General features: G+C 40.6%; 5 protein-coding genes across 5 annotated transcripts; 2 read left to right on the forward strand and 3 right to left on the reverse strand.

Moving 5' to 3' along the window:
• Window positions 1-251: 251 nt before the first annotated feature.
• On the reverse strand, window positions 252-1,293 carry LOC129799184 (uncharacterized). The gene is made up of 3 exons (XM_055842863.1): window positions 1,079-1,293; window positions 835-996; window positions 252-770 (listed from the first exon to the last, which is right to left on the reverse strand). The coding sequence occupies exons 1-3, from the start codon at window positions 1,150-1,152 to the stop codon at window positions 320-322; spliced, it is 687 nt and encodes a 228-aa protein (XP_055698838.1). The 5' UTR covers window positions 1,153-1,293; the 3' UTR covers window positions 252-319.
• Window positions 1,294-1,364: 71 nt separating this feature from the next.
• Window positions 1,365-6,840, forward strand: LOC129799185 (centromere protein J). Its single transcript, XM_055842864.1, has 2 exons — window positions 1,365-3,578; window positions 6,419-6,840. The coding sequence occupies exons 1-2, from the start codon at window positions 1,465-1,467 to the stop codon at window positions 6,771-6,773; spliced, it is 2,469 nt and encodes an 822-aa protein (XP_055698839.1). The 5' UTR covers window positions 1,365-1,464; the 3' UTR covers window positions 6,774-6,840.
• LOC129799186 (39S ribosomal protein L44, mitochondrial) lies at window positions 6,762-7,927 on the reverse strand. The gene is made up of 2 exons (XM_055842865.1): window positions 7,785-7,927; window positions 6,762-7,717 (listed from the first exon to the last, which is right to left on the reverse strand). The coding sequence occupies exons 1-2, from the start codon at window positions 7,858-7,860 to the stop codon at window positions 6,831-6,833; spliced, it is 963 nt and encodes a 320-aa protein (XP_055698840.1). The 5' UTR covers window positions 7,861-7,927; the 3' UTR covers window positions 6,762-6,830.
• A 29-nt stretch (window positions 7,928-7,956) lies between these two features.
• Window positions 7,957-13,123, forward strand: LOC129799188 (uncharacterized). The gene is made up of 3 exons (XM_055842868.1): window positions 7,957-8,122; window positions 8,197-8,326; window positions 11,592-13,123. Exons 1-3 carry the CDS (start codon window positions 8,044-8,046, stop codon window positions 13,006-13,008), a joined length of 1,626 nt encoding a protein of 541 aa, XP_055698843.1. The 5' UTR covers window positions 7,957-8,043; the 3' UTR covers window positions 13,009-13,123.
• On the reverse strand, window positions 13,006-25,140 carry LOC129799187 (fatty acid synthase). Its single transcript, XM_055842867.1, has 7 exons — window positions 24,299-25,140; window positions 19,712-21,736; window positions 19,387-19,616; window positions 16,977-19,321; window positions 16,567-16,916; window positions 15,080-16,172; window positions 13,006-13,796 (listed from the first exon to the last, which is right to left on the reverse strand). The coding sequence occupies exons 1-7, from the start codon at window positions 24,754-24,756 to the stop codon at window positions 13,140-13,142; spliced, it is 7,158 nt and encodes a 2,385-aa protein (XP_055698842.1). The 5' UTR covers window positions 24,757-25,140; the 3' UTR covers window positions 13,006-13,139.
• Window positions 25,141-27,513: the final 2,373 nt, after the last annotated feature.

The following is a 27,513-nucleotide window of genomic DNA, read 5'->3' on the forward strand; positions in this document are numbered from 1 at the left end:
AAAATTGCTCGCTAATTTTGAGACCTTCGGGAACTGGGTTAAACCTCTCGTCTGAAGATCGCTTAATACCCTGCCCTACATTACAGGCTTACGGCTTAAGCCGAGAGACGACTTAGTGGGAAACTGATGGGAATATAGTCTAATCCTAATCATTTTGACTATAATTGCATTAAGTCGTCTCTCGGCTTAAGCCATAAGTCTGCCTAGGGCATTAGGTTACCCTGGAGTAAGCAAAAGTAAAAGAGAAAGAATTTTCTTCACTCTTATCACGATATTTTATTGAAAATGAAAATATAAAATCTAATTTGTCCGCTTGCATTCAAAGATCCGTGTCCATTGCAAAATTGTTGAGATCAACAGCTGAAGAGTTATTGTTGTCAGCCTCTTCCTCATCCTCCGTGCTGTTGTCCTGTGGAAGCTCCTTCTGGGGCACAATTAGCCTCTGCAGGATCGTTGGTGGCTGCCAGAGAACGAGGGCAGTGCAGGGATTTTCAATTTTGTCGAGGAGAACCTTAGGGATGATTGAGTCAGTCTTCTCGAGATTCTTCACTTGATCACAAATTGTGATCCTCTGAGCATTCCTCAATTTCTGCTCCAGATCCCACTGAGTCATGTTCACCAGATACTGCGACGGCTGTTCACTCTCCAGCTGCATCTCTGCCTCCAGATCGAAGTCTGAGGAATTGCTGTGGGATGTGAAGTCACTGCTTATGTGAAGATTATTGAGATGTGCTGCCATTTTCTCCTCTGTCAGAACCCTCTTGGCTGGCCTGCAATTTTCAAAGGCAATATGAATTCTCCGTGGGGAAGCTGCATTTCCCTGCAAACACTTACACCGTTGGCTCAATATCCGAACGACGTTTCTGTGTCTTCGGAGGAGTTGGAATCACTGGAGTCCCTCTGAATTCCATCAAACTGGGATGAGCAGCATATGTCCATGGATTTGTCCAGGCACCACTCCTTGGCATCCCATAGGGAAAGCCCAAAACTGATCTCCTGTGAAAATTACCAAGGATTTCAGGAGATTCAGGAGAGGAAACATCTAGAATCATCTGGAAACTGTCATCCCTCAACTTACTTTTCTCTGGCATTTTCTGGATTTGTCGAATCATCTGGATACATGATGTTTTCGTAAAATGACATTATCTGCATTCATACACAATACAATAAAATATTTTTGTAAAATTCTCCCTTGCAAATGAGGAAAAATTAAATTTTCCTGCAGCAACAACTTTCTCCGACTTCTTTGTTTATGTTTTGGTGCAACTTTGAGGTTAAATCCGCTCAAAATGTTTCCTGTGCTCACCGGTAAGGGCGCGGAAAATTCAACCGATTGGAATTTCGAAATTGGAGTTCAAAAAATCGGCAGTTGTTTGTTTACAAAAGTGTCAGAGCAAGCGAGGGTGTTTTTGGAGGATTTTTGTCAAGATCCTGCCTGGTTTTCCATGAAAATTCTCTCAATCCATGGAGGAGAATCAATTGGAGTCTCCACGGAAAATACTCGAACGACTGAAAGAGCTGCGAAAGTGGCAGGAAGAACAGGAAAAACTTCTAATAGCTAAGCAATCGCATCAGAGGAAGCTTCTGGCCCAGGAACAGAGTAAATTGTATGAAATGCTGGGATGTCTGTCGCCCAGGAACTCTCAGGTAACTTCCCAGGAGGGCCTGAAGAACAGGGTAAGTGGAGATGGAGAATTCATTGAAAGACTGAGCAGTGATTCGTTGAAAAAGTCTTCTCTGATGGCTAAGCCAAGTCAGGAGGCTCCTAAAAAATCCCCCGTTAACAAGAAACCCTTCCTGAGACGCGGAGAGGGTCTAACTAGTAGATTTCGTGTCAATCCTGACCATTTTAATCTCAAGAATGTCCCTAAGTACAAATATTCCCTTGCTAATAAAAGAGCGATGAAACAGAATAAAGAGAACGTTGAGAAGGTTCCGGAAGACCTTCCTGCGAAGAAAAATGACCGGAAGAGTCCGAAAAAGGATGAATCTTCGGAAGTTCTGAGTAGTAAATCTCCTCAGGCTGAAGGTCCCTCAGAGAGATCTTGGGCAAATTTGCTGGAAGCAATGAATCTCGATCCTGGAAAAGCTTCAGAGCTTTTTCAGGACTTTGTAAAGATGAGACTCAATACTTCCCTGGAGAGCTTCAACAAGGGAAGATGCAATGGCCTGGATGACTTGAGTATCTTTGAATTGTTGGAGGAGAAGCTCCAGAATTCGAGTTTCTCCTCAAATTCCAGCACAGTCCGGAGGCTTCTGAAATACGATGAAGCCAGGACAGAGGAGATCCCTCCCGAAGAGGATCCCAAGCCGATCCCAGAGTCCTCAGATGAGGAATCTGAGGAAGAAATCCCACCCAGGAAGCATCAAGTGAGATTTTGTGAAAAAGTGGAAGTCAATCAGTTCAGTGATTCCTCATCCGAAGATGAAGATCAAGAGGGAAATATGGTGTCCACTCCGCAAAAGGCTGATGATGAATTCTTGGATTTCAAAGTGAATCTCGAGAGGAAACTGGGAAAATTCCCAGACAGTGCCTCAGAAGGGGATTCAAGGGAAGAATTGCTGACCAAGCGAAGCGAAGAGATCAAGGAACGCCTCAGAGAGTTAGAGGAGGAAATTGAGAAGTTCCGGAACCAAAACATTGCCCTGACGAAGGAGAAGCAAGTCCATGAGCTGTCAAAAGTCGATCTGGAAAATCGTCGACTGGAACTGGAGGATCAGATGAATGATGAGCGTATCAAGATGGAGCTCTACTTCCACGATGAACGCATGAAGATAGCCAATGACAAAGCCAGATACGAGAAGCTCCTCAAGGACTTCAAAGTGCCGACAAAGAAGGAGCGCGAGGAGATCAAAAGGCTCAAAGAAAAAGTCGAGGAACTAGAAAAAGAGCTCAAGGATAAGGTAGCCAAGCATGGAGCTGCCCAGAGTCGTCACAGATCCCAAATCCGGGGCCTGGAAAAAGAGATCAAGGAGCAAGGACAAGAAATTGAGCAGCTCAAGAAGGAGAATCGCAAGCTAGAAGCCGAGAACGTGAGACTAAGGAGACAGAGCAACAATAAAACTCTCCAGGAGATCAAGAGAAATATCGCCAAACTAGCTCCTGCAGCAACTTCCAGTCCTCCTGTCCAGGAAACCTCAGAACAGCGCAAGAAAAAATCCTCTCCGGCCAATCAGGCCAAAGGAAAGCGATTGGAAGCTCAAAAAACCATTCACCTGGACGATGATCTCTATTCCTCCGATCTGTCCAGTGAATCCGAGGAGGAGGATGACACCCCAAGAAATGAACTTCCTCCAGAAAAGAGGCTCAGCGGTGGATCTCAAGATTCTGCCCAGAAAATGGATCTCAAAGATCTCAAGCGAGAAATTGTGAATTCTGACGGAAGTCGAGACATTTGGTACCCAAATGGGAATCTCAAGAAGATCTCGTCTGACGGGATGCTGATCAGGATGCTGTACTTCAACAAGGACATCAAGGAGACGGATTTCAATGGCGGAACAGTGAAATATTACTACGCAGAGAGCAATACTTGGCACACGAGCTATCTGGACGGATTGGAGATTTACGAGTATCCCAAGTAAGTTTTTTTCCCCTTTCCCTTTTTTTCCTTTTTTTCAGTGCAAAGTGAAAAGTAAAATGCAAAGTGCAAATTTTTAGTTCGAAAAGAATTTACGCGCTAAAATAGTTCGCGTCGCTTGAATCAACAATTGACCTAACTTAAAATATTTAAAATGAAAACTTTGCAATTTTAGAAACTGAATGCAAATTGCAAAATTCCGAGTAAAAAATTATAAAATTCCAAACGGGTAAGACGATGGACTTAATACCGGATGATTAAGTGTTTTTAAAATACTTCTCAAAATAATTTTTGCTTTCAGTCATCAAAAAACAAAAAATTAATTTATTTTTAAAAGTTGAAAACACACAAAGACTCAAACATTCAAATTTGCAATGCTTTGTTTAAGAATATTTTTTTATTAGTAAATTTTTTAAATAATTTTTTTTTAAATAAAAATGACTCATTGATCAAAATAAAAAAAATACCCAAAAGCTTTTTAAATAAAAGAGACAATCTGAATTTTAAAATTGACCCTTTCTAATTTGAAAAAAAAAAGAGTAAAGCACGTTAGAACAGAATAAGAAAAAAATGACGCTAACTAGAATTGAACCCGCGACTTTGATTAAGTAATCTTAGACGAGCTTTAGACTTCAGATACCTTAGGGCCCAAATACATTCAGGCTGATCCTTGAGAATATTTAGCCTGTAAAATTTGGCAGTATATAAGGAATTAGTGATAGAATCAGTAGAGTACTCGTTCTTGATGCAACTGTCTCGGGTTCGAATCCCCTTAGGTCACTAGGATTTTTTCTGACGTTAAAAGTGTTCGGATTGCCTCCAGTGGGCTTCCACTGAGAGAAATCCGAAAAAGTTAAAATAACATTTCGGAAAAGTTAATTTTACCCTGCAATATTGATCCGAAATCGATATAAATATTATGTTTTTTAGATGTATTATGGGTTAAAGTTACCCTTTTCCATATTAATTTTACCTTTAAAAAGGTGTAAACTTAATATTAAAAAATGTTGATATATTTTTACACCTAAAAAGTGTTAAATTTATGAGGAAAAAAAAATTAATCACACCTCAGTATTTTTCTGTGTCACCGTACTTGATTCCATCCGGAGTGGAGGTAGGAAAAATTCCTGCCTTCTCGTTAACTAGACGAGTTCTCACCAACTGAGCTATAAAAGTCCTTGCTACATGACCCTAAACAATTGCATTGTGCACTTCAATCGTTCACTCTCGAAATTGCGAAATTTGGAAATGGTTATCGTGCATACAATTGCACCAGTAAGCCCCCTACAAAAAAAATTGCGCCATTCCATAGGAAAATCCCCAAGAAGTGTCATCACTTCCTCAGCAACAATTCTCCAACGGGTATGTACTTAGGGAAAAGTAGAGGGAGACCAAGACCAAGTAACAAAGTTGAATTCACATGTAACACAACTTTCCATGGAATGTTCCCCACTTCAGGGAGAAAATTCATAAGGCTCTCCTTGAGAAATCCCCGGTAACATAGCACAGAAAAACGGGGATTTTTTTTATGGAAATCCCAGGGAACTTCCCGAGATTTACTCACTGAGGAAAACTAAGAGATTTTGCCAGAGATATATCCGTGAATTCCCCTGAGAAAATCAGAAATCGGAAAAACTAAGGGACTTTTCTCAAAGAAATCCCCGGGAAGTCTGCGGGAAAGATCGGAAAAACTTGAGGATAATTCTCAGAAAAATTCTTGGGAAAAGCCATTAAAAAATCCTCACATTTTTTCTTTCCTTTTTATTATTTCTTGTCTTTGTATTTCTTTTTTCTTTTAGGTCTTTTCAATTTTTCACCTTTTGCTTAACGTTTTTGTTACTCTGTAAGTATGGTGTTCTTTCACGCGGCTGATTGAATTCCTCTATTCATTTATAAAGTATTCGGTATTCTATATAAACTTTGCAACCAAAAACCATCTCGCCCGAAGTATAAGCTTAACTTTTACAGAATTTTCCCAGGATTTCCCTTGAACTCACCAGGGAATTTTCATGTATCTCCGGAATTAATTTTCCTCTTCCGGGGAGAATTTTCCCCTCGATTTCCCAGGGAAATCTTCGAGAATGGTCTGGAAAATTCGAAGACTTTTCCTCGGGAAATTTATAGGAATCCTCTAGGAATGGACAGGGTCTTTTTCTAATTACTAGGAGGAAATTTCACCTTTAAATTCTGCTCATTCCGTTTTTCGGTGACTGATATAATCTGATTCTAACAAACAGTGTTAGAACCAGATAAGTGTTATGTTCTTATACGAAATAGCCGTTGAATCATTCCTAATAATGGTTTTTCAAAGTCAAAAGATAAAAGGGCTCCAGGGGCTCCAGAGAACGTATTTCTCAACCGAACGGTATCACATTTGGGCTTATTGGAATGGTCTTGGAATTTCCGACAAGACTGAACCGGTTCCAATCGGTTGTAAACTAATTCACAACCGATAAGATTTTAATCGGAAGATCAATTGTATTTACCCCTTAAGCTATTTTGGGTGTTCTTTTGAATGATTCAATGTTCAATAAATCGGTTGTAAACCGGTAGCGGTAAATTATGCGAAAATACTTTTAAAGTATAATCGTATAGTGTCTAAAACTCATGAGTTCGAGCATTCCACGAAGCCTGAAACATTTTGCCACCCCTTTTAAGTATGATTTCAATTAATTTGATAATCTTACCCATTTTATCATTTTAAAACACTGCAATTTTTTTAATTCTTTGTGCTTTGCAAAAAAATTGCAATTTTTTTTTGATTTCTTATTTATTTTTTTAACGGAATTTTTTACATCGATTGAGGATTCCTGAAGAGATTTTTTGGTCTGTTCTTTCAGCGGTGAGACGAAGCACATCCAGAAGGACGGAACTGTTGAGATTCACTTTCCCAATGGAGCTGTGCTGACGAAGAAGCCGCAGCCCGATGGGAGTTTCCAGGAGGAGTGGCAGTATGTGGATGGGACTCAGATCAGCCGGAAGAATGGCGAGAAGATCTTCACGTTTCCCAATGGGCAGCGAGAGATCCACAGCACTGACCACAAGAGGAGAGAGTACCCCGACGGAACAGTGAAGATTGTGTACAACGACGGGAGTCAGGAAACACGATACTCAAATGGCAGGGTGAGACTCAAGGATCCCACCGGGAAGCTCATCATGGATTCAGAGACAAAGTCTTACAAATGTGATAGCTGAGGCCTTTTATTCTACTTTTTCGCCGGGAATTGTATAAATACAGAAAAAAAACAGTTTCTAATGGGAAGGAGTTTTGGTTTGAGGGAGTTTCTGATGGAAGTCAATGGGTTGTCTCCAAGTCTGTGTGTTGAAAATGTCCCTCAAGGAATCTTTTGCTGCCTCTTCTATCGCTATATCTACGTTTTCCCCGAATCCTGTGCCCAGGAGCTTCCGATTGCAATAGATGCCCACGTGATAGGCGGCCAGGATTGTATTCTTGCCGCATTCGCCAATGAGCCTCGGTTCAACTTCCCCGAGATTGTTCCTGGAGCAGTAATCTTGGAGGTACTGCAGGGGATTTTGCACCACCCAAATCTCATCGAGATCCTTCTGATTGAGCTGAGTGAAGACAAAATCCCTCACAAATAAATTCGCCCTCTCGGAATCTGTGGCTTCCAGAGCTGCAACGACAGCTTTGAAGGTATCCGAGAGGGTGGATTGTGTGACGGGAAATTCAGCTGACAGAATGAGATCCTTCGTGCCGATGTAACTGGAGATGTGAGCGAGATTCTCTTCACTCATCAAATACTTCCTCACCGCGATTCTCCCATCGAGAGGGACTTTTGGCAAGAACGTCTCCACGTACTGATCGAGATACTTAGCTATCAGTTCCTCACCTACCTGCACCATCTCCCTATTGTCCAACAGAGCCACATCCGGCTGTTCAATGCCCACTTCCTTCTGCTTCAGCTCTTCCTGAATTATGTAAGAGCGATGCGTGAAAGCCTGCCGGAGGACCTTTTCGTCGAATTTCTCATTCAAACGACTCCCAAAGGCAAACACCTCAGCCTTGTAGTTCCATTCCAAGTGGGATGAACGTGGCCGAAGGGGCTCCGGACCGACTTTTTGCCTCCTTCGACGGAGTTCCTTGAGAGTTGGAGACACCCAGCGTTTCACATCCCTGCCTTTTTTGAGGTTAGATCCCATTAATCTCTCATTTCCTCCGCAATTACTCAATGATTCCCAACTTACTGAACACTTTATTGCTCTCTGTCGATGCCTGAAGGATTTTCACCGGCAATTTCAATGCATTTCTCACCAAAAACATATTAAAAACCGATTTGTTTCCCAAAATGTTTTTATTTTCCGCACGACTATGGCGCCACTGTCTACCGGAAGAACGAAGAAACTCATCCGAATTGAATCGGAAAAGAACCGGTAGAGAATATTTTGTTTCAAACGCCGGCGTTTTATCATCTTTTTATCGTGTTGAAAAGAATCTTGAAAAATCATGGAGATATACAGTGAACTTTATCAGGAAGAGTATGAAACCAAAGCGACTTTTCTAGAGCTCTACAGCCGTTTGATTAGTAAGTATATATTTCATAGAATATATAGGTTTTCATTACATTTTATCTTCGTTGTCTTTCATGGAAATTTATAGTAATTCGTCATTTCCTGGAGGAAGAGGATAATAAGAATATTCCTGCAGACGAAAAAAAAGTCGCAGAATTGGAGGTGGATGCGAATAATTTGGCCGAGAATCTTGAGGCAATTAATCTGGACAGGGAAGAGTAAGTATACTTTTTCGGTTTTAAGAAATTAACCCAAGAAACATTATTTTTTTTAGAAAAAAAATTAAATTAAAAAAAATATATTTTTCTTCATATCAGAATGGTTTTTATTTGAAAATAACTTGCATTACTTTGAAAAAAAAGAACTAGAGAAAAAGTCAGGGGTGGAATGATAACTTTTCGACACTATCGAATCGATAGTATCGATAAATCTGTATCTGTTAGATTAAGTGAATGTCGACTTTTTACGGATTGTTGGGCCATTTATTGTGACATTCTTAAAAGAATGAGACTGTTGATAGACCTCTATATTAGTTACAGAAAGTGCAGTTATCTTTTAAATTTTTCAGAATCGACAGTCGATAATATCGAAAATACAGTGCCCGCTCTCTAATCCGGATCGGCTTAATCCGGACGAGTTATCGACGGTTACATTTAAAATAACTTTGAGGTTATGTATGCATGTGTGTTCAGCAATGAAAATGAATTATCCTGCGATGTTTTTGTTTAATAAATGAAGTATAATAGCATAAAATTCTCTTTATGTCTCTTTAAGCTTCTTTAAAACTTTTATTCTATTTCTACAAAAAGAACCTTGTATATTATATTTTCGAGACGTTGAACAAATTCAAAAAATCCATCCGGATTACGAAGCGGACATCTGTCATTTTGTCTCCCAATCATCCGGATTACAAAGCGGGCACTGTAAGTTATCGTATCACCCCAGGTTTGGTCACAAACCCTTACCCATTCGCAAATTCATATTCAAACTAGACAATGTTGGATAATTTCTTCAATAAAGTGAGAAAAATAGTCCGACAGAAGTACTAATTCATTTTGTTGTCTTTTTCTCGTTTCGCAGAAGTCGTAAAATTTTAGCTCAAAATGACGCAAAGAAAGTTTGACATCGCATCATTTTTGATAATATTTTCTTTTATCCTCTTTCCTGATTTGAATTCTGGTTGACAAATTCTAACCTTAGTTAGATACATTATCTAAATAAATGGAGTTTGTTATTAATTAATGCAAAAAAGTGGTGCTAAAGGGTTTCAGGCTATATACCCCTTAGATGCTATACGTCAAAAGTACTTTCTCATCATTTACCGTTTACTTAAAATTACTCAAAAGATTGCCCAAAATAGCTTATGAGTAATACAATTCGACGGTTCCATTCTACACTATTCTATCTCAGAATGATAACTTTTCAGGAGAGCCATTTAAAGTTGGCGATTTCCTATGCTACCCGTGTAATTTTTTTTCGAAAAAAATTGAATATCTCGTTACCCGAACGCGGGATAACCACCAAATTTTCAACAATTGTTGATCTCGGTTCAAGGAACAACATATCTCTCGGAGTAATATAATTCAAAGTCGACTTAGAATAGTATGGAATGGAGCCGCCGAATTGATCTAATGAAAAAAAACTTATTGGTTATGATTCGGTTTATAACCAATTGGATTTAATCCAAGACCTTTCCAACGAGCTCAAATACGATACCATTCAGTTGAGAAATACGTTCTCTGGATTCCTTTTAACTTTTGACCTTGAAACACTATACATTTGCCCTCCCTGTAGCCGATCGGCCGCAGTTTCACAGTAACAGAAAAGTCCATGGAATTTTTCTCCTATTTTTCCGCGTGAGATTTCGGGGAAATAATCGCTAATATTCCGCTTGGAATTCTGCGGAGTTTTCAGCTTTTTTCGCGTGGATTTCCTTGAAAAAAATTCCGAAGTATTTTCTTGCAATTATCTAAGAAAATTCCCTGGAAATTTTAACAAAATTTCCCTTGAATATTCCGAGTATATTTTTTGATATCTTTCCTGCCAAGACTCCATGGAAGTAAACGCGAAAATTCTTACGAGCTAGACCGACTCAAATGAACGATATGGTAGCAATATTTTCAACTCAAAAGTAGAACAACTGAGTGTTCGTCTGATAGATGAATACTCTCCAAGTTCCAAGTTGCCAATTAGCACTGATCGTCCATTTATTTGTGGAAATTCTATATGAAAATTTAATCAATTTTTGGAATTATTTTGAAGAAAAATATTAAAAAAAATCCACTGGAAAAGTCGTGGAATTCCGTAATATGAAACCACGGAAACCTCTAAGGCCGTTGCATGGCAATTCCAACGGATAATTTCGTGGAAATATAGAGGATTTTTCCGAATTTTTAAAGGGCTGACTGCCGATTATACCGCTAATAATCCATAGTAAATGACGTGGAAATATTCGTGCAAGAAAAGTCCATGGAAACTCGCGGACATTTCTTATTAGACGGTCCTATACGGAGTTCCGCAAACGTCCATGGAACGCTAGGAAGAAATTTAGCGTCAAATTCCATCTCGGAAGCTTACGCGGATTTTGAGCGGTAAAATCCAGGAAACTCCACGCATATTTAAAGCGGTAAAATCAGCGGACATGGCAGAAAAGGCTGCTGGAAATCCAAGTCAACTCGCTCTAGCACCTGTCAATTATGCGTGCTAGCTAGCTCATTCACTCACATTATCAATCTTGGTTTCCTTAGATGCTTCGAGAAATACTCGCTCTAATGAACTCACCTCTCTCCCCTACAAGCTGCGGAACAGCGTGTTTTACTCAGCAAATTATTCAAACTTGTAAAAATCTCTAACCGTTGTGCCTAATTTACAAATAAAAAGCCTACAAATTATAAAAAAAGTGTTATTAGGTCTTTTTTGGAATTTTCGTATACAGAAAAAATGCCCGCCTGAACAACCTTTCATAAATTCCAAAAACGAACAAAAATCGCTCGATGCGTTTTCGGGAAGGAAAGGTGGGGAGAGGCATGTTAATGGTCCCAAGGTTAACTAATGGGAGGATCCCTCGAAGGTCCCAAGTCTGTATCCCAAGGTCCCAAGTTTAAGTTAAATTTTCCAAATTATCTTGACACATAAGGAATTATAAGAGTTAAGCCATATGGTTAGGCCTTAGGACTGAAGCCCGTATTACCGTCCTATAGAAGCTAGCCGCTAAGAACATTGATCTCCTGTCTTCTGGTCTTCTTCACTATAATCGTGATTTTGGTTGGTCCAAAGCGATTTCAATCATTTTCGAATATGTCTAATAAAGTAGTTCATACGGACATTTCGATCATATCTGCGTCAGCGTTAGTATCAGCTATTGTCGTAACTTACTAGTTATTAGTCGTGTAAGTTGTAAGGCATTAAGGAAAGTTGCGGTTCTATTGCAACAGCTACTTCAGCTAATGTTTTGTTTGTGTGGCCGCTGTGTTTGATTTTCAGACGAGAAGATTTGAAGGAGAAAAATAAGATATTAGGCAGAGTGCATAAAGATGAGACTAACATTGCAGCAACTACACAGAAGTTGCAAAGGAATCTTAAAGTGCAGCTAAGTGAGTTGCAGAATGAATTTGAAACGTCTGAAGTTGGGCAAGAACATGTAGTTCGTCGTACCCAATCTTCTCAGACGGACTCGCAAATTTTCACGTTGATGCAAGAGAATTCAGAACTGGAGAACCAGGTCAATACAATCCAAAATGATACTGGTTCTTGCGATGAAAAGTGTCATAGAGAAGGTCATAAATTAGAGCAGGAAATTCAGTTAAAGGAGATTACTATGAAGTCTCTGGTTAAGGAAATGAATTCAACGGATGATACTCTCGTGAATCTTCAGAAAGAGTGCCACAATAAAATGGTACAATTGATGGAAAGGAAGATAGGGACTTCCATTCAATCCAAGGATGAGTCTTATTCGCTAATGGGGTTTTCTAACCCCAATACTATCTCCAAGGGATTGGAAATCAAGAAAAAGGACTATGTACTTTCTGAACTTTTCACAAAGACGCCAATAACAGAGACAAAAGACACAAAGGGTAAGAGGAAGTCATACCCGGAAATCAAGAAGCCTGGTGAAGCAGTTCAAGGAAGTACAAAAGCGGTCTCAGAACCACAAAAACCTCCGAAAAGGCAGAAGAATGAGTCTGCTCGGAAGATTGTTCAGGAAGAGCCTGTTAAAGATGTGAAGGCAGACAAAATGGAGGTGGACTTGAATGAAATGCGTTCAGCATCAAAGACCTCCGCTCAGGTCCCTTCCAATCAACAAAAAACTGTGGCGAAAGAAGAGAAAAAGAAAGCAGAAGAGAAGAAATGTCCAAGGAAGCGTTTGACTTTTGCTGATTTCACGGAATTGGCAGAAAGCAAGAAGGGTGAAGCGAAAAAAATGAAGTCAGAGAAGAAATTCTCCCAGGAAGCTGTAGCTTCTTCCCAGGAAAAGAAGAACGTATCACAGGCAGAAGTTAAGAATGCATCAAAGGAGAAAGTGAAGGCAACTGAGAAGCAGCAGGTTCAAGAGAAGCAAAAACCTTCCGAAAAGCCAAAACCGGAAACAAAGGCTCAAAAGAAGATGAATTTCATGGAGATGGAAGAATCTAAGAAGATATCGGAAGCCAAGAGAGTTAAGGTGCTTGAAAATATTGTGATTAAACCAGCAGTGAATACTCCGGCCAAGTCCCCACCATCTCCATCTGGATCATCTTTCAAGGAGTTCAGTGAGCTAAATTCAATCATGGACATGGGCGATTTGGGTGACTTCGGAACTGACGCTTGCAGCGGCGATTTCAATATTGAATCCGACAATGGGGACTTCAACTTCCAAGATGCTTCCTCTGACAACGCTGAAAAGAATAACTTCGGTTGGTAAATATTTCTTTCGGTATTTATTTCTTTTTAATCATTTTTTAAAACAATTGTAAAATGAATTTATCGTGAGCTTTTCACCACAATGAAATACAGAATAATGAAGTTTTTTAATGAAATTAGAAGTCGTTACATTTAGTTTGTGAGGTACTTCTTGAAGGCTTTGTCTGACTCCAACTTGGGGTCGAGATCATTGATGATCTGTGGAAGTTTGCTGTTCTCCAGCATGGAGATGTGATTGCCCTCGATGAATTTGAGATTCACAGGGCCAGTTGTGTACTTAGATAGCTCGTAGTCCTCATCGATGTCCACAATGGACACTTCGGTGGGACGAACGAGGGTTATGGGACATTTGAGAGGCACAATGTTGGTAATATCTGCTTCCAGGATGACCTTGAGTCTCATGAGCAAGGCATCGGCCATTAATCGTAGGTAGCCCTCGGAATAGACATGCTGATGTTTGCTCAATTCCACCAACTTGTTCACACGATCCTCCCATGTTTTCAGTTCAGATATCCTGGCAAAGAGATCCTCAGCATTCTCGTCGGGGAAGATTATGCGAATGATACCAGAAATCAAGACAATCTGAATTGTTTCGTCGGTGTAGTCTTCGGTCATTTGACCAATGGCAAGACGCTTGAGGAAGGCAGGAGCTCCGTCTATCAAAAGAATTTGTCCAGACATTCCTGATTCCTCGAGCAGTCGGGCAATCTCAAGTGTGATGAAAGCCCCAAAGGAGTATCCGACGAGGTAGAAGAATTCAGATGTTTTCATCACTTCATTCTTGATGTCCTGCAAGAGAAATGAAAGATTTTTTATGTTTCAAGCTAGTTACATTCAGGTGCCGCTAGAGACCCCTGTATCAGTTTAAAACTGATGTAAAAAGTAGAACCGATCAACTTGTTCAGTTTAAAGACTGTTCCTTGAGTTGTTCTGGTTGGTAGCAAAGCTAAGCCAACGGTAGAACTATAGTGAATCAGTTGGTAGAGTAGTGTCTCTATAACTGAGCTTTTAGGTTCGAGACTTGGCAGCTGCAGACTTTGCAACTGTTGTATCAGTCTTGATTTCGTTCAGTGAATGAATGAAAAGTAATGGAAATGACAGTACTACCATTGAACAGACTGTTCGTTCAGTTGTTATAGAGGTTGGTAGCAAAGCTGAGATGGCGATAGAACCTCTGTGTATCAATTGGTAGAGTAGTGTCTCTATGACTGAGGTTTCAGGTTCGAATGTTAACAGTTGCAGGTTTTTAGCAGCAGAAGAATAAATTGTCTAAACAGGAGAGGCTTAGTACAGAAATGAGTTTCGACATGCAGAGTTCTGTAGATACAAATACACATTCACTGCAACTGATCCAGCCAAGGCTGGTTTCCCGTGAAATATAGAAACGGCATTGTGTGTGTACCCTGGCACGCAGAAGCCGAGATATACATTTGGAGGACCTCCTTTGTGGTTAAGATAGAAAGGAGAAATGGGAAATCCCGGAAATCCACAATGGACCCGAATTAGTGGCCATAAAGATTCAGTCGAACTATAGACAAATCTTACTCTTTGTGAAAAGAAACCGAAATATTTCTCAGGTCTACCTGACCTCTTAGGGTCTCCCGGACTATCTCTTTAACTATCTTAAAAAGTTCTCCACGTAATCTTGAGTCACGATTAAAGCTGCTCCTCCTACTAAACTTTACTGTTACTTGAAAGGGACTAATCTGAAACTAAACTGAAAATTGGAAAAAGAACAAGATATCTCTTGTTGGTTAGACTTCCGTGGTAGGGTACCGCAACGATAATAGTCGAACATGGTAGTTAATGTTAAATCACGGAAAGGCGTACACTAGTTTGAGGACCAGTGTATGTTCCGGATCATTCCCAGATGTAAACTGAGAGCTACCCGGTTTTCAAAGTTATTATTTTAAGTTCCACATGATCGTTTTTATTGTGGAACTCGTTTCAAGTATTGAACCCCAGATTTGACATCTTTGACTCTGACTAAGAACTTTGCATGATCGGAACAGTTGCATGGCATTACAAAATTCTAACTTAGCAAAACGCAGACGTATTCAAAAGTCACTTACTTCAATAACTGCTTTTGCGATCTCGGGAATCGATTGGATTCTGATGGTATGGGTGAGTTGCAGAACAAATGCCGGTAGAGAGATATTTGCACTGATGGCATAGAAAGCATTTCCAGCAACACCCTCAATGCCAGGGATCATGAGTGCGCAGGAAACATACTTGACGTTCTCATCGCGACTCTTGACGCGTAAGATTGTCTTCTCGCTGTTCGTTTCATCTCCCAAATTTCGCAAAAGCATCGCCATTCCAACGGGTTTGTCATCATTGGCCAGCTTGAGCTTAACATTCTCACTACCATCTTTATCGCGACTGTCCGCCAATTCTTGGAGCTTCATGAAGGTGAGCGATCGAAGGTCTTGGGGTGTTAGGAACAGTTCAAATTCTCTCTCTAGTGTCTGTTTAATTTCAACAGCCATGAGAGAGTCCATTCCCAGTTCTGACAATGTAGCGTCCATGGAGATGGACTTGATATCGCGAATACTCATTATGTTCATCACGGTTTCAATGATGTTGCCCTTTCCACCACTTCCGGCTCGTTTTTCAGCCACAACCATACTCGCCACGATGGGATCGTCAGTTGTGAGGAGATTGTCGAGTTCTGTGAGGCAGGACGAAATCCTCTGTTGTAGTGTTCCTCCGATCTCCATATCAATCTTGTCTTCCTGCATGTCTGCTACCAATCCTACTTCTCCCACTGCACCCCACTGGATTGCTTTTCCTGGCAATCCATCGGCTACACGCTTCTCTATGATCCTCTCCATAACAGAATTAGCCATTCCGTAGTTACACTGCCCGGCATTTCCTCTGCCACAGGAGACACTCGAGAAGACAACGAATTGTTGAAGATGTGGACACATGGTGCGTGTTAGTTCGTCCAGGTACTTTGTAGCTATAGCTTTGGGTGCCATTGATTCGGTAAATTTCTCTTCATTTTGATTCTCAAGAATGCTATCTCGGAGAACTACAGCCAAGTTGAAGATTCCACCAACGGGACCCAGTTTTGCTGCTTGCTGAATCAACTGCTGGCATCCTTCGCGTGTTGCAATGTTGGCTGTACTGACGACGATTTTGGCACCGTATGTTTCCCAGATCCTGTGTAGAGAATTTTCGGTAGGTCAGAAAAGTATTTTTACAGGGAAGAGAGGTAAGAACTAAATGTGTAAAACGCTAGTGAATGATTTACAGATTTGATGGATTCGAAAGAGTGAAGTGAAAAGTGAAAAATGTGTATAAGAAGGACAACTGACTGAAGCTGACGTCTTATTAATAATGGTAAGTCCGCTTAATGGTTCTTCTTTTTAAAATTCCAAGACTGAACAGTTATAAGAACTCACGAAGAATCTGGTACGACCTCTGGTTCAAGAGTCAAGTTCCTGAAGAACCAGAAGGCCTTCTTCAATGATCTGAACGTAAATGGTTAAAAACGGTCTAAAAGGTCTATAACCCATCCCCAGATGTTAATTGGTCGTTTCGATAAACAATTTACCTTATTCTGTATGCTTGGTACTGCTTTGTAATTCCTCGGCTTGAGCTGAGAACAAGTTTTCTTGCTCCTCTAATAACCAACCAATCTGCCAATTCGAGTCCAAATCCTCCCAAACCTCCCGGAATGATATAAGAGAATTCAAAGTCACAATTAACTCGAGGAGTGATTGTGATAGGATAAGTTAGTTTGTCTTTCTCATTTTCTCGTATCTTCAGCAAAACTTTTCCCATATGCTTTCCACTGGCCAAGAATCTGAAAGCCTTCTCAACGTCTTGAGCTTCGAAAACAGTCGATGGAAGAGGTATAATAATTCCTGAATCGATATCACGACGGATGAGATTGAAGAGGTACTGAAAATAGGTTTCTTTGTTAGTACGAGGTGTATCAGAGAGAAGGGTTTAAAGACCTACCTCTTTGTAATCCGAAGTGGTTTTGAAAAGATTATCTGCGAGAACTGCACAGAAGGAGATTTCTCTGAGAAAGACTCCAAGTCCGAGTTTTGTATCGTTTGCCATGTCAAATTTGCCGATTTCAAGGAATTTTCCACCAATTCCTAAACACCTTACTGAAGCATGAAGTTTGTCATCGGAGAGGGAATTGAGTACGTAGTCAACACCCTTGCCCTTTGTCTGCAACATGATCATCTTTTCGAAAGTAGTGTTACGTGAATTGCCGATGTGACTTTCCTTGAGTTTGGGGAATTTCTCCAGCAGGAACTTTTTCTTCTCTGGTGTGCTTACTGTCGTGTAGACATCCAAACCATATTCAAATGCGGTACGAATGGCTGCCATTCCGACGCCACCAGTTCCAGCGTGGATCAAAATAGATTTGCCCTTTTTAATTGTGGTACTAATGAAGAAAGCAATGTAGACAGTTAGATAAACCACGGGTACTGTGGCGGCTTCTTGAAGAGTCCAGTGATCAGGTACGTTGAATGTGAGCTTCTCGTCGGAAATTAGGTGAGTTCCCAATGCTCCGCAATTTACCATTCCCATAACCCGACGACCTCGATTGTCGATCCCAGAATACTCAAAGCCTAGGACACATTCTTGCTCCAAACGAGTTGATCCAACAACTTCTACGGCTAGTTTTCCAGTAGCCAGCATGATATCGCGGAAATTGAGAGAAGAGTACATGACATGAACGACACCCTCTTCGTCAAAGTAGCGCTCTGAAAGTCCACCATGGAGCCAAGATAACGAGGTGAGGTCTCCACGTGTGAGGACGTTGGCGAAACAATGCTGCTTTGTAGGTGCAGAAGTATGAACTTGTTCAAGCTTCAAATGCCGGTAACTTCCCCAACGACCTCCGCGGCAGACATTGATAGCCAGAGAAAGCTTGAGATGAGCTTTGAAGTAAGGATTGTCGAAGTCAAACGGAGGAGCACTTGAATCGTCCACAAAGACACAACTGATAAGGTATCCATCGGGTTCTTTTCTCAAACAATTCACCAAGCCGATGATTCCGGACGTGGGTTCTCCCTCAGATACCAAAGTTACAGGACCAGTCTTCATTGCAGCTCGGATTTTGTTTAGCCATTCGTACTTAGTATCCTCCATAGAAATCTTAACCACAGTGGGATTTCCAATTAGTTTGCGACGCAAACGATGACACATAACAATAGTCTCATCTTCAGTTGGAATTGACAGAATCAATTGGAAGCCTGGTGGAATTTTAATATCCTCCACATGAAGATCTTTAGACTCTCGAGTTACGAGATATGCGTTTTCTGTTAGACTCACTACAGACTTCTCTACGAAATCAGGATTTGCCAAGCAATCCGAAGCTATAACAAACATACAGTTGGTCTGAGTGGAGAGTTTTCCATTTTCAACATGAACTTCCTGCAGCTCAATTTCCCTTGCTGTTAGGTACATGAGATCTGTGGAAACCAGAGGTAGATCACCCAAAGCTTCTTGGAAAAAGGTGATAATGGGCTCAGTGGACTCATTTGTGTCCACTTCCACTACTTTCACTTTGAAATTGGGATTATTCTCAAGGGCGAGCTGAACACATGTTCGAATAGCATCGATTTTGGACATTTCGGGAGTTGGGAGATGGGGAATGAACTTATATGTCTCGAGAACTGGAACACCAGGTGGACGACGTCGAGCTACAGGACTTGCGTGTAAGCCTACAATCTCAACTCCTCCAGAACTGATTATGTTGAGCTCTTTTGAAACCTTGACGTCAAAATAGGGATTTTCCTCATTGAACATGTTCATGTGGTCTCGTCCGTTGATACGCATCCTCTGAATTCGAGTAGGAAGCATAAGAGATCGAGAATCCTGACCAACTATATGAACCTGCAGAAGACAATCGAGGAAAGGTACCCAGTTCTTCTCGAACTTAACCTTTCCCACCAATCCATCTCCCCTGGCTTCATGTACCGCCCTGAAGAAGCCATTGTATTGATATCCACGCAGACGGAGCTCCTTGTAGAAGTCCTTAGCTTGCAACATGGGATACTTCGATGGGGCAGGATCGGGGAAGCTAATTAAGGATGTTCCTGGTTCCAATTGCTTTATAAGGCCCGTCACAACAGCCGATGATCCCTCTGTAATTTCAAATCGACCAGTTCCCGGTTGGATCATGATGAGAAATTCGATTTCTGTATCCTTGGTCATATTTGTGGCTCTGAGGAAACGCACGTCGGTAAATTCAATTTCCATGTCGAAGAACAAATCTCCCTTCATCATTCCGTAAGTTTCCCAAACAAGATGGAGGTATCCAGTAGCTGGGAAAAGGATTCTTCCTACGAAAAAAAATTCAGAGAGTTTACTAGATACCATGCAACAACTACAATCTTTAATATCTTACCATCAATCGTGTGCCCAGAGATATATTCATAATCGTCCATTGTGAGCTGGACTTTACAACGACGTTCTCCAGATTTAAGGATCTTCAGGGCTTCAAACTTTGTCACATACCAATCCTCACTGTGATCCCATTTGATCAGAGGAGAGATCATGGGAGTTCCCCGAGAAACTGGGAATTGAACTGGAGGATACATTCGATCAATGGGAATATCAACGCCATTCATGTAAATCCTAGACAAGAGAATACAGTTAGCATTTCATTGCTTGAAAAGGAAGGGAGTAAGTGATCGCAAGAGCAATCGTTACTGAACCACTTAGAAACTTACTTTCCAAGAGCTGTGAACAAGAACTGAATATTGTCCTTATTTCCTCGCTGGGCGAGCCCGGTGTGTACAGCATTGGGCATTGATTTCTTAAGGATAGCCTGAAGAAGTCCATGTGGAGCAACTTCAATGGTGATTGCATTGTTGGGCAGCATAGCTGAGGTTTCTTCAAAAAGTACAGAGTTAAGTAGATTGTTGGTGTGATACTGAGCTGAACTGTAGTGATTCTCAGTGTAATCCCATCTCTGCTTAGGAACACTTGTACTGAGCCATCGGGGAGAACGTTTCTTGGGCTCAGGGATCACTTCAGTGAGCAGAGCTTTCAATTTTGGACCCATATCAGCGATGTATCGAGAGTGGTAGGCGATATTGGAGCAAGGAACTTCCTTGGCAAATATCCCCTGACTCTTGAGTTCTGCCACAAACTTCTCAATAGCGTCGGCAGGGCCTGAGATTGTACAAGAATCTGGGCTGTTGTGACAAGCAACTTCAATGCCAGGTGGCAGAAGACTCCGGATTTTCCGGAAACCTAGACCTACAGCGGCCATTGATCCGAAGATCTTTTCAGTCTCTACGCTAACTTTTCCACGACAGTAAGCTGCTAAGATCATTTCTTCAGCTGTAAAGCATCCATCAGCATAAGCACAACCCAATTCTCCCACAGAGTGTCCAATAATGTAATCAGGCTCCAGATCTAGGGACTTTAGAATGTCCACGAGAGCTATTTGAATGGCAGCGATTCCGACAAACGAATGAAGAATGTTGTCGTAGGTTGTGGGATCAGTGGATGTAAGGATACCAATGAGATCGAGTTTTTTCGGCTTCAAGATCTCATGACAGCGTTCGATTGACTTTCTGAACATTGGCATGTTCATGAGGGATGTTCCCATCTCACACCACTGACTGCCCATTCCACTAAATACCCAGACAGCTGGTCTCTTAACTCCAGTATAATGTTGAGCTTCTCGACTCAAGCAAATTGCATTTCCGCCATTAGGATCCTTCCGATAGAGCCCGTAGCTTCGGAAAACATTCCCAGATACACTATCCATTTGGGTACTGTGCAGCAATCCTACGAATTCAGCATCGAGTGGACGCGTTACCATAAAATCGAGCACTTCATTGACAGCTTCTTCTGTTCTTCCTGACCAAATCACCAACCTGGGAAGATCATCTTGTGGCTCGCCATGATTAACTTTGCTTTTGGGATTCGCTTCGAGGAGAGCATGGGCATTAGCACCACCGAATCCAAAGGAATTTACTCCTATCAGTGGTCCATCTAGTTTTGTAGGCTCAGTGACCACTTCCAAACGCCCTTCCAAGAGAGCAGGAATTCCAGGTCGAACAGCCGTAAAGTTAATATTTGGCGGAATGAGATCATTCTCCATCGCGATGATCACTTTAGCAATGCTGCAAGTTCCCGATGCAGACTCCGAATGTCCGATGTTACTCTTCACAGATCCCACGGGTAGAGGTTTTTCCCTGCCGGTGCAGAAGACAGCATCGAGGGCAGAACACTCTTCAGGATCTCCAGCAAGAGTACCAGTACTGTGAGCCTCCATAAAATCAACTTTTCGCGGATCAATACCCACTTCCTGGTAGAATTCCGTAAGGAGTTTTCTCTGCATCTGACCAGATGGGTAGGTGATACCTTCCTCCTTGTACCCATCACAGTTGATTTTGGAGTAGATGATCTTGGCGTAAATTCGCTTGGCGTCTTTGGCCTGTTGCAGAAAGATGCAACAGATAGCCTCGGATCGGGTATATCCCTTACCATCTTTGTCGAAAGGTCGACAGTAGCCATCCATTGAAAGTACACCCAGGCGAGCGAACTGGAGAGTAACGTAAGGATGAAGTAAGAGATTAGCTCCACCGACAATGGCAGCATCACACTCGCCGTTCCTCATGGCACTGAAAGCTATATCGAGGGCTGTCATGGAGCTACTGCAGGCCGTATCAGAGAGCAAAGATGGTCCTTGGAGACCCAATGAATATGAGATCCTGTTGGCCATCATGGCACGACTGCATCTGTTAGTTTCAAAGGAATCATGCAAGAGATTAGATAGAGAACAAAATAGGATACTGGTTTTGTTTGCCTCACTTTCTCACGTACAAGTCTTAGACTTATAACTTATATGTGAACAAGATTATCTTCATTGGAAAAAAAATTTGAATACACAGTCGGCCATAATTTTAAATACGTAAGTTTCGAAGAGGATGCAAATGGAATCGCATATAGTAGAGACCTTACAGAAATATACAAACAGTGCAATTTGAATAAATGAATTAAGTATGAAGACATTTAACTTTCATTCTCTTTTGCGGAAAACAGAAATTTCCCGCTGTAGAGACAATTGAACTTTACGTAAACGAGTTTACTGGAAATTGAAGTTCATAGGCTAAGCCGTTCGACCTCATGATTTCTATTGCTCGAAGTTAAAGAGGAAAAGCAATACAGAGTATCGATATTAATTTTTATAAGGACTTTCTACCCTACAGTGCAGCATTCAGAGGCAAAACGATTAAGACCTTCGGAGCGATACTGAGATTTAGCCTTCCAAACCTTTTCCAACTAACCTTCCCGCCCTTGTTGAAGTTGAATAATGAAATACGGTCATAAAATAAAGGATCTTTCCAACAGATTGTGAGAGAAGTACAAGTTGTGGTGGCACAACAAGATTACTCTTGTTAAGGGTGTGTTGATGTACTCGTAGCTCAGGATAAACTGATGTTCTGTTGAGAGCGTACTAGCGTAAGGCACATAAGCTCTCTGCCTATGACAAGGCACACTGTGTACCCAATTAGTCTTTACGGATTCAGAAGAATGGCAGATACCTTAGCCGCGGAACCGATAAGTCTTACAGGATGGTGTTCCATCCGGCAAATTCAGTACAGGTTCAAGGTGCGACATCGTTCGCGAGTTCCAGGCCTTCCGATAAACCTAAATGTAGGCCTTGTGTTTGAAAGTGTGTGCTAATCAGAAGAGTTAATGAGTTTAAATATCTCGGAGTTTGGTTTCTGCTCGCAAGCTGGGTACTAATAATATCATGGTGTTTTGCTGAGAGCAAGGAAGGAACCTCCACGCGTATTTAGGACTTTTTCGGAACTAAGTCGGTGCTCCTGGACAGTCTCCGGGGACTGACTGATCCTTCCACCAAAAGGCTTAAATTGAGTGTCGAAAAACACGTGAATACCTCAATCACAAAGCTAGTGAATACTCACGGATTCTATCTTTCGGTAATGACTACACTGGTAAAAATAAAAGGATCAAATTGATCCAAATTTGATCCTTTTGCAAAGGATGGATTAAATTTCGAACTCTGAATGCACATTTTGCATAATGGAACTCGTTAATTTGATCCATCCTTTGCAAAAGGATCAATTTGATCCTTTTATTTTTACCAGTGTACACTTAACACAAAAAGGTCCTTTTCAGGACCGGCCCTTACTATCATTTCAATGAATATTGAGGGCCTGTCGACGAGCAAAGAAGATCTTCTTTGTGATGTTTATGTAAAATGTAAATGTGATGTTCTTTGTATTGAGGAGACCCATAGGGGCCCTACGCAACTTCGACCAAGGATTAATGCCATTTGAATTGACATCATAGATGTCTCTCGGAGCGGCGTCGATTTCTCCTAAGAGCGTTCCTAGTTTAAGCCTGTGAGTTGCCCCTTCGAGAGGGGTATCGTAGAGAGGATCAGTATTGTGAGAGTTATTTCATGTCGGATCATCATAGGGAATAGATCATTAGGAGGAACGCTGAAGGGTCTAGTGAAGCCTCTGGCGGCCAAGGCGCTCATCCACGCAATTGCCTTGAACCGCCCTTACAGATTCCATGACGGATCTAACGTTGATTTTTCGGAGGTTTTATCTGTACTTAGAGAACGCAATAGCCTTTTAACTGTGAACTAATTCTAAAAGTACAACGCACACAACATTTTGTAGTTGTTTTTACTGCAAACAGAGTCGAGTAGAGTCGTTCTCTGCAACTTCACTGTGCCAATATCCGTTATATTCGAACCATTCGAACCATAATGGTTCCTTCCGGCCAGCCGCTCCACCACCACCAATGTGCGCTGTAAGTGCCTCTTTTAAGGGGATTTTCGCGGGTCCGGGAATCCGGGAAGGAATGAGGCGCTTCAATCTGTATCACCGGTATCACCGTTCTAAAATCGTTATGCGTAGAAAAATTAGTTGCAGGACAGACTTGCAACTTTGAATGCTGAAAGTTTAAGTGTGAGTCGACGAGTCGAACGATTTTAGCTATTTCTTTCAGAAAATTTCATGAAATCAAAATTCCTATCCCTTTCTTTCTCAAACGTATTACACAGTACTGACTTTTTCGCACTCAAATCTAAATTGAGTTTGTAATGATTAGTACAAAAAGAAAAAGAGTACGAAACAGTGATAGTACATCTAACTTTAAGAAAGACAAGAAAGTAAATTTTTGATTTTACGAAATTTTCCTGATCTTAAGATGTCAAGAGAGTCTATTGTTTCTTTCAATTTTTATTCGCTACAACGTTTCGGGAATAAAATGCCCCCTGATCAGGTCTACAAAAAATTTTGAAACAAAAAAAAACTTACCCCGTGATACCAAATCCTCCAGTTGAGACCTTTTCGTAAAACCAGGTCTTTTCGGATTCTGAGAAACAGGCACCTATGAAGACTCCCGTTCGACTCCCACGGAGTGATTTAGGGTTGATTCCGGCATCGAGAACGGCCTCGTAGGCTCTCTCGACTAGTAGACGTGATTGGGGGTCCATTGTGTGAGCCTGCTTAAAGTGGACACCGAAAAAGGTGGCATCGAATTTCTCAAGATGATTGATCTTTCCCGATCTTTTGGGGATTTCGGCATAAGTATGACGCCAACGTCTCTCATCGTCATCAATGAGATCCACCTTGTTGTACAGATTCTTGGCGAATTCGCTGATATTGTCTGAATTTGGAAATCGTCCGGAAATTCCGGAGATCACAATTTCTTCTTCAGGACACCTTGCATGGGTCCGAGAACGCAAAACCGGAGTTACGTCTTTGTAACTCATTTTTCAATCAACTTTGTTTTCTGTTCCTAAGCAAACACACGTAAGAGACTTTTCTTGAGCACTGGAAAAATCCACAAAAGCCTCTTGTGATCGTTGATCGAGTAGGAAAGAGGTTCACTTAGGGAAATAATTCACTAAATTATTACACCAATAATCCTGATATATAGGGAGTAGAATAATCCAAGGTACACCAAAATAATCCAAAGAATATAATCCAGAGGTGATATCCAGAGTGCACAAAAATCACTGTCACACTAAATTATCTTCCTCAATAAAATAGCACTAATTGTAGGCACAAAAATAGTCCATAAAAAGTAGCACTAGTAAGATGGTAATCCAACAGAGAGATTGTGAATTGTAGCAACTGTTAAAGCACAATTGACCAGAAGTCCAGGGAGTGTTCCTTTTTATAGTGTTAGCCTGGAATAGGCATTAGCATTTGTAATAGGATATGGAAATTTGGTATCACCTGAAGGGGTTACGCCTGATATTAAACTTGGTAATTAAGTCTGACTTCTTAACGGAATACAATTGTACAAGTGCGCGAAATTTAAATATACCATCCAATTGCGTAAGTGAGAAAGAGAGAAGACCTAACCTTCCCATGGATTTTCAACGCTTTTCCCAGCCCTGTGTTTTTTTTTTTAGAATCCCGGGCAGTAGATAATCTCCGGGTGAGTTTTGGTGGTTTCCAAAACATCAATGAAAGCCTTTCAATCTGAATCAAATGATTTTGAGCGATTAGCAATTGAGCATTGAGGGGTTCTCCGTGGGAACAATTGAGAGACCTCTGAGGTCAGAAATTTTCCTAGTGTCGGAAGACGAGAAATAATGCGGTAAGGTATATTCATTTCTTGTGGGGTAAAGTGACCTCATTGGATTAATTGGATCACCTTACTGCATCAATAATGCACAATTAGGGGAAATATTTTTATAAAGCAGTATACAATGCGGAAGAAGGAATTATGGTATTTTTTCTTTTGATTCTTTGATTTTTCATGATAGATGGTACAAGTGTCAAAATACAAAATACATTTAATATACCTTTGATACACTATTTAGATCAGGAAAATTTCATAAAGTCAAAATTCACATCCTTTTTCTTTCTTAAAAACTTTGAATATGTCTATCCTACTCTTTCGCACTCTTCTTCTTCTTTTGAGCATCACATCAAATTAAATTTAGTTCAGTCGTTTTAAAACCGAAAGAGTGGAAAAGACTTATGCAAATTCTATGAGAAAGATCTTATGAGAAACTTGCGTAATCAGATAGAAGAGAATGGGGCAGATTCGGGCAGTTCAAACTTTTTTTATGACTCGTTTATTTAACGTTCATAAACGTTTAACCGTTTAAGGACGACTGGAACATCAATGTCCGAGAGAGAAAAGGATTTTTTCTGAATTCCTAAATTTTTTTTCAAATGTTTGTTCGAATGTTTAATCACAAAATAGGAGGTAGCGTCTACCGCCGGCTTATCATTACCGACCTCACCAGATAAGCGGCAGAAACCCTGGATCATTGACTATAATGGCGATTTTATACGTTTCTGATTACATGCATCAAATTTTACACGCTGCGGAATATTTACCACTTTTTAAGTGACACTGTTCCACTTGAATAGTGGTAAACATTACATGCGGGGCAATCATCTTCCAGATGAACCCCTAATAAAAAAAATACATATTTGAATTACACGCTGAAAATTTTTACACAAAATTTACCATTTTTATAGTGGTAAAAATCAAACTTTACAAATTTTTTAGTGGTAATTTGGAAATTACACGTTATTTTTTTTACACGATTTTTTACTGTGTATATTTACCACTCATATTTTCGATCAAGTAGTTTGATAAATACAAAATTTAAGCAATAAATTTATAAGTATTATCTGATAATCGGATACGGTAGACAGACATAAAGAATCAGATTTGACCTGAAGAGGTATCGGACTAATGAGGAGCACGTATATTGTTGCTATTAAGCACAGCCTAGAAATCAGAGCAGAAAGGAGAGCTACAAAAACGAAAAATGCTACTGTCCAGCATCAAACGGTAATTGATTTCAATTGAACTGAATTAATTAAACCTTAAAATGACACTCGCGAGACAGTGCCATTTCCATATATTTGGCTTGCACTTTTTGTTCGAGAACTGCTGACCGGTCAGCATATTTTTGCTGATGTGTCAATAGGGGTTCCCTGTCGAAAAGACGTTCCTCCGACCCTACATGCAAAATCGATTTGGAATTAAAGATGAGAGATATTACACAGCAATTTGGAATAAAATTACTGAAAAATTGCAAACTTTTTATTTAAATCAAAATATCTAGGTGAAACATATCATGTTGATAAAACTGTTAAAAGCCCTTTTTGTAATAATTTTTAGTTTTCATGCGATGATAACCCAAGTTCACTTACGAATGCGATTTTGGGACAAAACCATCAGGACATAACCAGACTAAACAATAAACATTGTTTTACAATCAAATTTCGGTGGAAAAATCAGTTTTTCCACTGAAAAGCAACACTGTTAGAGGCATAAAGTTCGTTTGGCCTCTAACAACAGAAGAATTTCGACTCTTGGAGTACCTTAAGTGGCAAGTATTGCGGATATATTGACAAATTTGACAATTATCTGAAAGGACCTAGTCATTTTTCTTAGTTTCTAAGATCCATCGCCATCAAAACCTTAATTTTTCCTTTATTTTCGTTGGGGAAACATTTTCCTCACGATATTTGAACAAAAATTAATGTAAAAG

The sequence above is a fragment of the Phlebotomus papatasi genome, chromosome 1, assembly GCF_024763615.1.
Source record: "Phlebotomus papatasi isolate M1 chromosome 1, Ppap_2.1, whole genome shotgun sequence".
Classification (NCBI taxonomy): domain Eukaryota; kingdom Metazoa; phylum Arthropoda; class Insecta; order Diptera; family Psychodidae; genus Phlebotomus; species Phlebotomus papatasi.

Coding starts and splice junctions, on each gene's coding strand:
- LOC129799188 (XM_055842868.1), top strand. CDS start 8,044: ATGGAGATATACAGTGAACTTTATCAGGAAGAGTATGAAACCAAAGCG. Junction 8,123..8,196: donor GCTCTACAGCCGTTTGATTA/GTAAGTATATAT, acceptor GGAAATTTATAG/TAATTCGTCATTTCCTGGAG. Junction 8,327..11,591: donor ATTAATCTGGACAGGGAAGA/GTAAGTATACTT, acceptor TTTGATTTTCAG/ACGAGAAGATTTGAAGGAGA.
- LOC129799186 (XM_055842865.1), bottom strand. CDS start 7,860: ATGTTTTTGGTGAGAAATGCATTGAAATTGCCGGTGAAAATCCTTCAG. Junction 7,718..7,784: donor AGAGAGCAATAAAGTGTTCA/GTAAGTTGGGAA, acceptor ACCTCAAAAAAG/GCAGGGATGTGAAACGCTGG.
- LOC129799187 (XM_055842867.1), bottom strand. CDS start 24,756: ATGAGTTACAAAGACGTAACTCCGGTTTTGCGTTCTCGGACCCATGCA. Junction 21,737..24,298: donor GGAGGATTTGGTATCACGGG/GTAAGTTTTTTT, acceptor TGAAACTAACAG/ATGCAGTCGTGCCATGATGG. Junction 16,917..16,976: donor CCACTTCGGATTACAAAGAG/GTAGGTCTTTAA, acceptor ACCTATTTTCAG/TACCTCTTCAATCTCATCCG.
- LOC129799184 (XM_055842863.1), bottom strand. CDS start 1,152: ATGCAGATAATGTCATTTTACGAAAACATCATGTATCCAGATGATTCG. Junction 997..1,078: donor CCAGAAAATGCCAGAGAAAA/GTAAGTTGAGGG, acceptor TAATTTTCACAG/GAGATCAGTTTTGGGCTTTC. Junction 771..834: donor TCGGATATTGAGCCAACGGT/GTAAGTGTTTGC, acceptor TGAAAATTGCAG/GCCAGCCAAGAGGGTTCTGA.
- LOC129799185 (XM_055842864.1), top strand. CDS start 1,465: ATGGAGGAGAATCAATTGGAGTCTCCACGGAAAATACTCGAACGACTG. Junction 3,579..6,418: donor GAGATTTACGAGTATCCCAA/GTAAGTTTTTTT, acceptor CTGTTCTTTCAG/CGGTGAGACGAAGCACATCC.